We start from the raw sequence: 14,814 nt of genomic DNA on the forward strand, positions 1-14,814 counted from the left end.
ACCTGTCGTTGCTCATTCTCTTAACCAGGCCAGACCACTGTACTACTTCCATTTTTTCCTGTATTTTAGATATTTTTATTTTATCATCAGGGTTGGCCTAATTCCACTGTCCCGATCTTGTCCCTTCTTTTATTCGTAGGGGTCCACGTTTCTGTACCACAAGTAACTATATTCTCGATGACACTATGGGTAACTGGAATTTGATAGTAGGAAAAGGAAGAGAAGGAAACGTAGTAGGTGAATATGGACTAGGGGTAAGAAATGTAAGAGGAAGCCGCCTAGTAGAATTTTTCACAGAGCATAACTTAATCATAGCTAAGAGTCAAGAAAGAAAGTTGTATACATGGAAGAAGCCTGGAGATACCAGAAGGTATCAGATAGATTATATAATGGTAAGAAGAGATTTAGGAACCAGGTTTTAAATTGTAAAACATTTTCAGGGGCAGATGTGGAATCTGACCACAATCTATTGGTTACGAACTGTAGGTTAAAACTGAAGAAACTGCAAGAAGGGAAATTAAGGAGATGTGACCTCGATAAACTGACTAAACCAGAGTTTGTACAGCGTTTCAGGGAGAGCATAAGGGAAAAATTGACAGGAATGGGGGAAAGAAATACAGCAGAAAAAGAATGGGTAGCTTTGAGGGATGAAGTAGTGAAGGCAGCAGAGGATCAAGTAGGTAAAAAGACGAGGGCTAGTAGAAATCCTTGGGTGACAGAAGAAATATTGAATTTAATTGATGAAAGGAGAAAATATAAAAATGAAGAAAATGAAGCAGAAAAAAGGAATACAAACGTCTCAAAAATGAGGTCGACAGGAAGTGCAAAATGGCTAAGGAGTGATGGCTAGAGGACAAATTTAAGGATGTAGAGGCTTATCTCACTAGGGGTAAAATAGATACTGCATACAATAAAATTAAAGACACCTTTGGACAAAAGAGAACCACTAGTATGAATATAAAGAGCTCAGATGAAAACCCAGCTCTAAGCAAAGAAGGGAAATCAGAAAAGACGAGGGAGCATATAGAGGGTCTATACAAGAGCGATGTACTTGAAGACAATATTATGGAAATGGAAGAGGACGTAGATGAAGATGAAATGGGAGATATGATACTGCGTGAACAGAGTGGCAGAGCACTGAAAGACCTGAGTCGAAACAAGAGCCCTGGAGTAGACAACATTCCATTAGAACTACTGACAGCCTTCGGAGAGCCAGTCCTGACAAAACTACCATCTGGTGAGCAAGATGTATGAAACAGGCGAAATACCCTCAGACTTCAAGAGGAATATAGTAATTCCAATCCCAAAGAAAGCAGGTGTTTACACATGTGAAAATTACCGAACAATCAGTTTAATAAGTCACAGCTGCAAAATACTAACGCGAATTCTTCACAGACGAATGGAAAAACTGGTAGAAGGCGACTTCGGGGAAGATCAATTTGGATTCCGTAGAAATGTTGGAACACGCGAGGCAATACTGACCCTACGACTTATCTTAGAAGAAAGATTAAGGATAGGCAAACCTACGTTTCTAGCATTTTTAGACTTAGACAAAGCTTTTGACAATGTTGTCTGGAATACTCTCTTTCAAATTCTGAAAGTGGCAGGGGTAAGTAAAGTGAGCGAAAGGCTATTTACAATTTGTATAGAAACCAGATGGCAATTATAAGAGTCGAGGGACATGAAAGGGAAGCAGTGGTTGGGAAGGGAGTGAGACAGGGTTGTAGCCTATCCCCGATGTTATTCAATCTGTATATTGAGCAAGCAGTAAAGGAAACAAAAGAAAAATTCGGAGTAGGTATTAATATTCATGGAGAAGAAATAAAAACTTTGAGGTTCGCCGATGACGTTGTAATTGTGTCAGAGACAGCAAAGGACTTGGAAGAGCAGTTGAAGGAATGGATAGTGTCTTGAAATGAGGATATAAGATGAACATCAACAAAAGCAAAACGAGGATAATGGAATGTAGGCGAATTAAGTCGGGTGATGCTGAGGGAATTAGATTAGGAAATGAGACACTTAAAGTAGTAAAGGAGTTTTGCTATTTGGCGAGAAAAGTAACTGATGATGGTCGAAGTAGAGAGCAGGTATTGAATAGGATTGGGGAGAAGAGGAGTTTGTGGCACAACTTGACTAGAAGAAGGAATCGGTTGGTCGGATATGTTGTGAGGCATCAAGGGATCACCAATTTAGTATTGGAAGGCAGCGTGGAACGTAAAAATCGTAGAGGGAGACCAAGAGATGAATACACTAAGTAGATTCAGAAGGATGTAGGTTGCAGTAGGAACTGGGAGATGAAGAAGCTTGCACAGGATAGAGTAGCATGGAAAGTTGCATTCAACCAATCTCAGGACTGAAGGCCACAACAACAACAACAATGGAGAAACATTGTTTTGGTCTGTTGATTATTACTATTGTTGCAAATCAGTCCATGTAGGGACTTCGCTCGTTTACTCATCGCTGCTTTTGTCTCAATAACTTCGTCGCAGGTTGCGTCACTGTATATACTAGATTTATAAAATGGATGTTTGACCATCAGCTGAATTTTTTAAATTGAAACCTAAATATTGACCGGTTTCAGTGACAGACCATCTTCAAGAATTAGGGTTAAGACAGTTTAGGCAACAAGATCACCTGTGACATTACTTAAATAATGGCCACGTCTCATATGTTGAGCATGCCAAGAACTCCAGTATAACATACAGGATTTTTAACAGAACGTAAATGAAGAAAAGCTCAGAGGCACAAGCGCTTATGTTGTGGCCTAAACTGGTTTAACTCAAATCCGTGAAGGTGACTGAAACCTGCCGATATTTGAGTTTGAAATAAAAAAGCAGCTGATGGTCAAACATGCATTTTATGTTAATTGACGGCTGTTAGTTGTCACTTTCCAAAAATGTCGATATAATAGCTGCAACATATTTAAAATTCCAATTTTTTTTAAAATTTTTGTGTCTTAGAGAACAAAAACCCGTTCCTTGTTTATCATTTCAGATGGATACGCTGTCTTGTCGAAATTAATTTTGAGACGACGTCTTGTGTATTCTTTGTGCAGTTTATTAGACGTGTGCTTGATATCTCAAGGGATAGGAAAAATAACCTAAACAGTGCTAGTAATGGAATGTCAGGTAAGGCATGTGTCACGTTGCACTATGAATGTTCAGTACGGACTAGGCATCAGTGCAGGTTGTTTACGAGTAGTGCACACTTCGTATTCGCATTCAGAGGCTGAGGTCGCCGTGCAATGAAAGACCTAATAGAGTTCCAAAGAGGGCAGATTGCGGTGGCTCGTTTAGCTGGAGCAGCAGTAACCAAGACAGCCAACTTGTTGGACGTTTCAAGAGCAACTGTCTCAATAATGATGACAACCTACACGAAACATGGAAAGACATCATTGTGTACAGGTAACAGCGGGCGCAAATCAAAACTAAATGACAGAGATCGTCGTGTGCTAACACAAATTGTGTCAAAATACCACAAAACTATGTTGGCTAAAGTGACTGCAGAGCTCAATAGCCATCTTCCACACCCCGTATCTATTGACACTGTCCGCTGATAACTCCATAAAGCGAATATTCATGGACGAGCTGCTTTACCGAAACCATTAGTGACGTCAACCAGCGCAAAGAAGTATAAAACATGGCGTTAGGAGCATAAATCCTGTACGGCTGATCTGTGAAAACACGTCAAATCGTCCGAAGAGTCAACTTTTTTGTTATTTCCAACATCGGGCTGGCTTTGCGTCTAGAGAAAGCCGAAAGAAGCCTACAATCATGATTGCTTGATTGCAAGGATTAAGCATGGAGGTCGAAGTGTGATGATATGGGCAGTCATATCATGGTATTTGCTGGTACCATCATTACTCTCAAAGGCCGTGTTACAGCCAACGAATATGTGAACATTTTAGGTGATCAAATGCACCCCTTGATTTAAATGATTCCGTATTTTGGGACGATAATGCACCCATTCACACAGCCAGGACAGTACAATCGTAATATGAGGAGCGTGCAGCTGAACTGCAGCGCCTTTCCTGCGCAGCAAAATCTCTGGACTTGAACATTATCAAACCGTTGTGGGCGTTATTGGAGTGCAGACTCCGGAGCAGATTTCCGCCTCCCTCTTCACTGCAGGAGTTAGAAGAGTTTCTGATCGAAGAATGGCATAACATTCCACCACAGAATTCCAAGAAGAATCGCAGCTGATTACGGGCAAATGGGTGTCCAACTCCTTATTAATAAACCATTCCCAAGTAAGTATAGGTGTTCACATTATTTTGTCTATCCCCTGTATGGTCTGCCGTTTGCGAAATTACTTCGTCATCTGCAACAATTATAAAAACTGAAGGCGGCAAATAATGATTTAGCTTCCGTCCGGCCACTCAACGACTGAGAATGTTCTTAACGATGATGCAGAGATTGTATAGTCAAACTACAAGCAGCCTTCCCCAACCGGAGTAGAGGGGAAAGGTAATGGCAGAACTGCAGCTGTTACGTCAGGTTGGACAACACACAGTTTCAGTATATTAGGAAGCACGTATGATGAGTCTATAAAGAGAAGAATAACGGACTTCAGAGATGAGGAAGCCACTAGTCAAGGTCGTGTTGTACAGAAAATATATTTAAAAAAATACCTTTAGAATAAGTGAAAATGTGAACCATTATGTTCAGTGGAGAAATCGGAACATTTTCGACACGTTCCTCTGTTTGAAATCAGTAGAGGGGAGACAGCAACAGAGGCAGTGTCCGCAACTCGTGGTCGTGCGGTAGCGTTCTCGCTTCCCACGTCCGGGTTCCCGGGTTCGATTACCGGTGGGGGGGGGGGGGTAAATGGTTCTAGCTGCCTCTTTTCAAATGACTCTGAGCACTATGGGACTTAACTGCTGTGGTCATCAGTCCCCTAGAACTTAGAACTACTTAAACCTAACTAACCTAAGGACATCACACACATCCATGCCCGAGGCAGGATTCGAACCTGCGACCGTATTGGTCACGCGGTTCCGGACTGAAGCGCCTATAACCGCACGGCCACACCGGCCGGCAAACTCTCTGTTACATGTACCTGTTGTGTTCATTAAAGTTTTGGAAAAACGCTACAGCTTATGTAACAAGCTAATAAATTACAATAGATATGACGCGGTACTGTAGCGAAGGGACTTACCTGTAACGTTCCAGTGCCAAATTCTGAGCGGCAGAGTGGTGAGTGGGATGGAGGTCGGGCGCAGCGACTTGAGACGTCAGAGTGAGGTAGGAGAGTGGCGCTCTGTCGCGATCAGCTGGGCAGCGCCTCTTCCGGCGACAGCGACCGTGCGCTGTACACTGTGTGCGTGCAGTCAGATCGCCGGGAATAGCAGGACCCCCGCGAAGCTGGCGAGAGCGCCGCCCGAGTGACGTAGGCAGCTGCGGGCGCTTGCGACACGCGGTCACTCCGTATCGGCGGCAGCTACGCACGCGACTAGTCTTACGATGTGTGTCACGTGCCGCGCTTATCAACTGTCTATATACAACCGCTCTACTCTCCGGTGCTCGATAGCGAAGGAACCTGCGAGGCAAAGAAAAGTAAATTTTTAGTTTTACTTGTAGTAGCTCATATACACTAAGTAATCAAAAGTGTCTAGACACCTATTGGTGAACATTAATGTGGGGGGCGACTGCTCCTGGCTTTTGCGACGGCTTCAACTGTGCTGAAGACACTTCCAATGAAGTGCTAAATGTCTGTGGAGAATTGGCAGCCATTCCTTCTCAAGAGCCGAAACCAGAGAAGATAGTAGTGTTGGTCGCTGGGGTCTGGAGCAATGTCAACACTTTAACTCGTCTCAAAGATATTCCACTGCGTTCAGGTCAGTACTCTGGGCAGACCAGTCCATTTCAGGAAACTTGACACTAGAATGAGATTTTCACTCCGCGACTGAGTGTGTGCTGATATGAAACTTCCTGGCAGATTAAAACTGTGTGTCAGACCGAGACTCGAAATCGGGGCCTTTGTCTTTCTCGGGCAAGTGCTCTACCAGCAGAGCTACCCAAGCACGACTCACGACCCGTCCTCACAGCTTCAATTCCGCCCATACCTCGTCTCCTACTTTCCAAACTTCGCAGAGGCTCTTCTGCAAACCTTGCAGAAGTAGCACTCCTGGAAGAAAGGATATTGTCGAGACATGGTTTAGCCACAGCCTCGGGGATGTTTCCAGAATGAGATTTTCTTTCTGCAGAGGCGTGTGCGCTGATCTGAAACTTCCTGGCAGATTAAAATTGTGTGCCGGACCGAGACCCGAATTCGGGACCTTTGTCTCTCGCGTGCACTTGCCCACGAAAGGCAATGGCCCCGCGTTTGAGGCTCGGTCCGGCACACAGTTTTAATCTGCCTGGATATTTAAATCTTAACACTGTCTTTGTGATACACACTGAGGTGACCACGTCATAAGATTCCTCCTAATACCGTGTCGGACTTCCTTTGCCCAGAGTAGTGCAGCAACTTAGCATGGCACGGACCCAACAACTCGTTAGAAATCCTCCGCAGAAATACTGAGCCATGCTGCCTCTGTAGCCGTTCATAACTGCGTAAGTGTTGCCGGAGCGGGGTTTTGTGCGCGAACTGACTCTCGATTATCCCCCACAAATGTTCGATGCGATACACGTCTGGTGATCTGGGTGTCCAGATAATTCTCACCTAGAAGGTTCTTCAAAATAATCACAAACAACTATCGCCCTCTGACATGATGCCTTGTCATCCATAAAAATTTCATTGTTATTTGGATACATAAGGCTCATGAACGACAGCAAATGGCCTCATTTCCAGTGAATGAGTAGTGCAGCAACTTAGCATGGCACGGACCCAACAACTCGTTAGAAATCCTCCGCAGAAATACTGAGCCATGCTGCCTCTGTAGCCGTTCAAAACTGCGTAAGTGTTGCCGGAGCGGGGTTTTGTGCGCCAACTGACTCTCGCTTATCCTCCACAAATGTTCGATGCGATACACGTCTGGTGATCTGGGTGCCCAGATAATTCTCACTAACTGTCTAGAAGGTTCTTCAAAATAATCACAAACAACTGTCGCCCTCTGACATGATGCCTTGTCATCCATAAAAATTTCATTGTTATTTGGATACATAAGGCTCATGAATGACAGCAAATGGCTTCATTTCCAGTGAATGATCGGTTCAGTTTGACGAGAGGACCCAGTGAATCACACGTAATCACAGCCCACACCATTACGGAGACACTACCAGACTGCACAGTGCCTTGTTGACAGCGGAGGTCCATGGCTTCGTGAGGTCTGCGCCACACTCGATCCCACCATCAGCTTTTACCAACTTAAATCGGGACCCAGCTGACCATGCCACAGTTATCGAATCGTGTAGGCTCCAACCGATAAGGTCACGAACCCAGGGGAGGTGCTACAGGCGATGTCGTGCTGTTAGCAATAGCATCCACTCTGTCGTCTGCTGCCATAACCCATTATCGCCAAATTTCGCAACACTGTCCGAATGGACACATTCGTCCTTCGTTCCACACTGATATCTGCGGTTATTTCACGTAGAGTTGCTTGTCTGTTAGCACTGACAACATTACCAAAACGTCGCAGCTCTCGGTCGTTAAGTGAATTGCGTCTGCCACTTCTTTATCCGTGGTGAGAGGTAATGCCTGACATTTTGTATTCTTGGTATACTGTTGTCACTGTACATTTCAGAATATTGAATTCCCTAACTATTTCCGAAATGGAATGTCCCATGCTTCTAGCTCCAACTACCACTCCACGCTCAAAGTCGTGTGACCCTAATCACGTCGGAAACCAATTCACACAAATCATCTGAGTATAAATGACAGCTCTGTCAATACACTGCCCTTTTATACCTTGAATGCGCGATATTACCGCCATCTGTATACGTGGATATCGGTGTCCCAAAACTTTTGTCACCTTAATTTATATAATGGAGTAGCTTAACTGTTCATTCGACCAGTGACTCAGTGTAGCGATTGCCACCAAACACTGCATAGGGCTCTAAAATACGGGGGTTGCCCAGAAAGTAAGTTCCGATGGGACGCGAAATGGAAACTACTGAGAAAATCCAGTAAAGGTATGTGCAAATGTGTTGGGCAGTGTCTTTAGTACGCCTGTCGATCCTGTCGCTTCGCTCTTTCCAGTTTTGAGTGAAGAGTGAGCACATAAAGGTGCATAGGGAATAGCGTCTCCCGCCAAGTACGAGGGCCTGGTTAGAGATTTCGCCTGTGTCTATGCAGCCCACATAACACAACTGTCGAGCAGTTTCATTTTCATACCAATTCTCGACCGCACACTGCAGGGGCAATGAAGACGTTCCTGCAGCGTTTCCAATGAGACGTGTATGACCACCCACAATACACTCCGTAATTGGCTCCCCCTGAGTCTCATCTCTGCTCACAAGAACCGCTGACAACGAAGACACAATTTTTCCACAGACAAGCAACTGCAGACCACTGCAGATAACTGGTCGAAAGCACAGGCGGCTACTTTTTATGTCCAGGATGTTGGAACGTTGATACAATACTACGACAAAACTCGAAGTTAGAGCGGCGACTATGTAGAGAAGTAGGTGGAAGGCGTACCTAACTTGCAAATAAAACATTTTTGGTTTTCACTGCGGTTTCCACTTCTCGACCGATCGGAACTCACTTTCTGGACAACCCTCGTATGTCTATATTCTTATGTATTTCTCGTTTTCTTTGAGTACCATAATGGGACCGCAACTTAACCACGAAAAACACCGCCATAACGTAACACCATCCTCCTTGCTTCACTATTGACACTACACATTGTGGTAGCTAACGTCATAGTTATTTATGAAATATCCAGGTGCACTGCTATGTAAGTTGTTTGTGTTTTATTTTATTCACAATGAGCCCATTTCGGCAACTTGCCATCGTCAGGTGCTCTGTAAATACATGGATAAGTCATGGTCTTATTATAATGGTTTTGTAACTACGAACTGAGAATTTATAATATATTCTTAGGTGTTTTACCTTACATGTGACATCGTTGCTGTCATGTCCTGTCTGTTTTGTAATTATTGATTCTTCCAGGTGTAGAGTGGACATATACATCAGATGTTACTACGTTACTTTTCTGACAGTTAGATGACAGTGGGTCAGCGATGTCATATGTTTACATAGTTACCACTATAAACAAAGGATGTATGAAAGTCAGTTGTTTATTATAACTACTTTTCATGTAGGTTTGTTTCTGATTACGTTTTTGCCTAAAGTTAGTTTTAGTTTTATTTTATGTTTTTAATTTTTCGTAATAATTGTCATCTATGATTTATGTTGGTGTTCTGTCTCTGTTTTGCACTACTCACTCCAAATCGCACCTTTCCAGTGATCCTTTGCCCAGTGTCGTCACTCTTTAACCTACCACATGGTGTCACTTAGAAATTTATGAAGCTTATGAGGAGCTGTTCGAAAATTGTACACCGTTCCTTTTAACTGCCTACGTAATCGTTATTCTAGCTGAACTGTTGGTAACAGGTTTGGACTAACGAATGACTCCTTCCGCTGATTTCCTGTGATTTTTTACAACCACTGCTCGGAATGCTCGTCGGCCAATGTTCGTCAGTACACGAGGTCTGCCGGTCTTGTTCTAGATTTGGTCCCGCCTCTATTTCACTGATGTGTCCATCTAATGACCAAATGTGCTTTACATATAGGTCTCCGGATACTTATGATGTACTGGTGATACTGAACAGTAATTCGCAAGTAAGGAATGACGTCCAAGATCGAAGAATTTATGGAAGCTGAAGTTTTATTCGAATATCTAAGGACAATTTTGTTACTTTAATTCAATAATAGGTTCCAACAAATGATATATTAAACTAATAGTGACGTCTCAATCCACTGGGCTTAATGAACTGCATATAGCTAATTATCAAAAGATGGTAATTAACAAATTTAAGGATAATTATAAAAAACGTTAGCGATTAGGTAGCTCACGCGGGACAATGAAACTACTGAAGCTTCACATTAACACTTACAACCATGTAAAGAGGTATTTTGCGACTTCACACTGTAATGGAAACGGGCATTGTGCCCTTTCTATTCAGCCTAACATCTAGTATATTGCAGTTTCTTTACTGTTGACACAAAGCTATGAATATCATTTTGTTAATTACGATTATTTAAACACAGATTACTGATGTACGACCGAAAGTATACGAATATAACTTTTCCCACATAATATTTCTATAATAATTAATCTGCACAAAATGCTTTTGTCCAACACCATTTATAACTTTTTATGTATGTTTCAAACTTCAAAGACAGTGTTTCCAATAAATTTGGAAGTCACTACAGCCACATTTCTTTGTATCCCGTATTTAAAAATTTGTATTAATCGACAATTGGTTCACCATTATCATTTTCCCATAATTTTCTAAGTTATTCTTTTCGTGTAGTTTGAGAACTGCTAAAACTAATTATTGTTAGTAAAATAACATTATTAAAATTTGATTGATTTCGTTATTTTTACGCAAAAATGTTGGCCTGTTCCTAACCAAATTCAAATCAGCAAGTGTTACTGGAAAATGCATGCGTATTAAAATTGTTGTAATAAGAATTCCTAACTTTATGTTCATGTACACCACAGTAAAGAAATATTAATTACTGTAAGACATTTAACTGAAAGACTAAAAAAAAATTCAGTCACTCTAATGTGTGGAATTGCATGCTTTGAAACTCACTCCATGTGCAAATCCAAGGCAGTTGGTTTATAGTTTCAGTACGATAAAAATGTATATGTGCTGCATTCAATTTTTTGTGGAATGGTATATTGCCGAACTTGGCAATAGTGTGTAATTACGTGTCAGTGTGGACGAATTTACAGTCAGGATTACAAACCAATCGTAAATCAATAGTTTATTTATCAATAGCGTTGGAAAACATGAACCTGAACATTTTTAACGGTCGTACTCCTAGACAACAAAATTATCAGTAGGATTCTTTGAAAAATTTTATTCCGTTGATCTGCATAATTATTCAGCCTTCTTACAATCACGAGTAGGTTTATTATAGTTTTGTGCGAAGGGGGTAATTTTTCTGCTGGTACGGTAAGTAGCAAGAGGCTGGGATTTCAGTGCAGTTTTATCCATACGAAAGCAACACATCAGAACGTTGTTCGACGAATTTCTGATGTATTAGTTCGCAATCTGTTTGCATCTGAGTCTGAAGTCCATTGAAAATGACTTGAGGAACATAATAATGAAACTGTTGTCATTTGATCAGAAATCGTAATAAGCTCATTGTGGAAGAGTGGCAGTGCAAACGTTCATCACCGTCTTCAAAAATTATGCATTGCATGTTGAGTCCTCTAGGCTGACATATCAGTTTTATTGACTGACTTAAAAGATGCATAACAACACACTGAAAAATGAGGTTAAATTTTAGCGCCTACCTTTGTGAAGTCACACAGCTACCGGAATCTCTTTATCGTTAGTGATATGTTCATTGATGGAAGACAAATCAGTAAGTATACTCGAGACAGTACAACACACTTATTCCTCAATACAAAAAATATCCGTACGTGCATAATTACTGAGTGAATAAAGGCTCTTTGTTCCTTCTGTTTTAAATTATACTGACAGTTCTGTCAGATGGATTGCCAAGCTTCGATGTTCATTATCTTTTAGAAATCTTTGTATTCACTGGATCAAAATGAAAGTTATATTCATCTAATTCAAGAAGAGCCTCAAAATCATTATTCTTCAAGAAATACACGTTTAATGGGGAACGTAAACTGGTCAAAGAAGTGTTTTGCAACCTGCATACAAAGGCTGGACAGAAAGCAATGGCAACAGTGCTGTAACGTCAAACCGGTGAGCCGGCGAGCTGCCACCTCTGTTGGCATAACGAAGGCCTGTGAGACGAGTTTGATAAGCGCACAGGTACAGCACTCTATCAATATTCTGCAGTGTATAGGCCGTTGAACGTCGCAGCGATAGTGCAACCACCCTAACTTCATGTTTACAAAGATAAACTAACATTCTTGGCTCAAAACTGAAGTATCGAGAGTTTTGAGTACGCGAGAATATTTTCAGGGACTGTGCGAAGCATGTGGTGACGTAGCGTTGCCATACAGTACAGTCGCACGATGGGTTAAGGCGTTCAGATTAGGCAGAGGTGCTGTGAAGGATCACCCCAGTAGTGGACGTCCACACGTGGAGGACAATGCAGTCAACTACTTGCTTCCTTCTTGGACGTTGATCGCAGCTGAACAGCGTGTCAGATAATAACAGAAGTCGGGGTATGCCACAAAATTGTGCTCCACATTCAGGGGTACCACAAAATTGCAGCAAGTTGGATCCCCGTGAAATGTCCGAGATACAAAATAGCACCACTAAGCCATCGCACAGGATTTGTTAAGCCGGGACCAAATGAACGCAACGACGTCCTTCGACGCATCGTCATTGTCGACGAAACATAGATGCGTTCGCATCAACCAAACTTGAAACTCCAGTCGAATGAATGGAGGCATCCCGGCTCTCCTCGTCTACAGAAAGTGTGCGCTTCACGTAGTGCTGTGGTGATGTTCATTGTGGAGGATGACGCTGATGGGTTATTACTGTATCATGCTGTACCATCAAGGGTGATGGTAGACGCTGCACGTTCCTGCAACACCGTCTTCGTTCAGCACTCAGGCGAAAGCGACGACACTTCATGGAATAGCATCCCATCATTCTGCATGACAATGCACGACGCCACACTGCTGTTGCTGTCCAGGACTTCTTGCACCGCTGGCAACGTGGCAGTCTGGAACATGAGCCGTACTTACTCGACATGAGTCTCTGGGATTAAGATCTCTTTGCCGAAGCGAAAGAACCAGTGGGAGGAATCCGGTACAACCCTAGGGATGACATTATCCGTGCCGTAGGGCAGTCAACACGGGACATCAACAGAAATAGACGTGCAGATGGTATACGACGCCATCCGGACATCTGACTAAAGGTAATAAATAACGGAGGTGATTATATTGCAGATGGGTTACTATCAATAAACTCATTTCAGACAACAATAACAGTTCTCATTAGTTTTATCCTAACATTGTATCTTCGAACGTGAGTTGAGATTCAAGAGGATCAGGGAGTGGAAGAATACTCCTCGAGAAACTAACAAAATAAATTTACTGTGAAATAAAAACAAAACAATTAACAGATTAATAACAATCCACTCCAAAATGTAAATCTGTGCAAATCTGCGAAATCAATATTTGTTATTTGGTAACATTCAATACCACGTTTCTCCTTCTCGTTGATTATACTGTAACATGCTTGGATTGTCTTGGAGCGATCTAAGGCGCTGCAGCCATGGACTGTGCGGCTGGTCCCGGCGGAGGTTCGAGTCATCCCTCGGGCATGGGTGTGTGTGTTTGTCCTTAGGATAATTTAGGTTAAGTAGTGTGTAAGCTTAGGGACTGATGACCTTAGCAGTTAAGTCCCATAAGATTTCACACACATTTGAACTTTTTTTTTTGATTCTCCTTGTTATGGTGACCACAAGACGGTCGGTAAATTGCTGATCAAGTCTTCACAACTCTGCAACGGAGGCCGTCATGTTATACATTGTAAGACACTGATCAGAAGTAATGAGGAATGCGGAATTGATCACTAAGTGCCACGAGAGCCGGAGCCATCAGTATGACAGAAGGTGGGGTTATTTTGTTGTCGGTGCAGAAGTACCAACAAAATGTGTCGATCAGGAGAGATCAGTGACTTTGAACATGGGCTTGTCACTGGATCTCACCTGAGTAACAAATCCATCAGGGACGTTCCATCACCTCTAAAGCTGCCCACGTCGACTGTTGGTGATGGTACTGTGAAGTGGAAACGCGAAGGAACACAGCCAAGCCAAGAGCAGGCATAACTCACGTACTAACGGACAACGAGCGTCAAGCACTGCGGACGAGTTAAAAAGAGTGGAATAAAATGGTCGAGCAGCTTCTCATAAGGCACACTTTTAGTCATTGCTAAGAGTAGTAGTAACAGAGATTAGAAACAGCGACACCTGTGGATGACTGGCAACGACTGATTTGGAGCAATGATTCACGCTATACCATGCGGAATTCCGATTTAGAGGTTTGGGTTCCGCTAATGCCTGTTGAATGTTAATCTGCCACCATGTGTAGTGCCAACAGCGAAGTACGAGGAGGTTGTGTTACAGGGTCTTTTTCATAACTAGGAAGTGCTCCCTATGGAGCGCTCAAGAATATGCTAAATGCGGAAGGATATTAAGACATTTTACTGCGTTGTGTACTGCGTACGGTACAGAAACAGTTCGAAGACAATTATTGTTTGCATCAGCTGACAGTGCACTCTATTACGAAGTAGCATTCCTGAAATAGAATAACCTGCCCAGGGTCCCGGCCTGAACCAAACCTTTGCAATGAGTTACAACGTCGGCTTCCTTACAGGTCCCAGCGTCCAACGTCATTGCCTCCTCTGGCTTTGGCTCTTGCGGACGAATGGGCTGTCATTCCTCTGTAAACATTTAAAGACTTCTTAGCATGGGTCCCCAATTAAAGCCGCCATAAAGACGAAAAGTGAACTCTCCCCATATTAATGTCAAACAGTAGGTGTTCTAATACTTTGTCAGTTAGTGTATGTGCCATAATTTGTAGCCATTGGTCATCAGCCGGTGTCGTTGACCCGGACAGATCTTCAGTGTTCTGTGTTTCACTTCAGCCCTACCCTTACTACATTAAAATTAGTAGGCTTGAAATAACTCTTGAACACATTCTGATAAACTGAACAGTTTTCGCAACTGGAGACGCTCTCCACTCTACTGAACTATACTGAG

At 42.6% G+C, this 14,814-nt stretch overlaps 2 protein-coding genes across 3 annotated transcripts in view; both read right to left on the reverse strand.

The window, feature by feature from the left end:
* LOC126268018 (uncharacterized transporter slc-17.2-like) overlaps positions 1-5,293 on the reverse strand; it is a 294,182-nt gene extending 288,889 nt beyond the window's left edge. For both annotated transcript variants that reach the window (XM_049973429.1, XM_049973430.1), the window contains exon 1: positions 5,158-5,293. The gene's annotated coding sequence lies outside the window, so the exon portion shown is untranslated. The remainder of the gene's footprint in view (positions 1-5,157) is intronic.
* Positions 5,294-5,313: 20 nt separating this feature from the next.
* LOC126268019 (uncharacterized) overlaps positions 5,314-14,814 on the reverse strand; it is a 183,088-nt gene continuing 173,587 nt past the window's right edge. Inside the window, exon 2 of the mRNA XM_049973431.1 lies at positions 5,314-5,538. Coding sequence (XP_049829388.1) covers positions 5,509-5,538 — 30 coding nt within the window. The 3' untranslated portion in view covers positions 5,314-5,508. The remainder of the gene's footprint in view (positions 5,539-14,814) is intronic.

This window comes from Schistocerca gregaria, chromosome 4, assembly GCF_023897955.1.
Source record: "Schistocerca gregaria isolate iqSchGreg1 chromosome 4, iqSchGreg1.2, whole genome shotgun sequence".
Classification (NCBI taxonomy): Eukaryota; Metazoa; Arthropoda; class Insecta; order Orthoptera; family Acrididae; genus Schistocerca; species Schistocerca gregaria.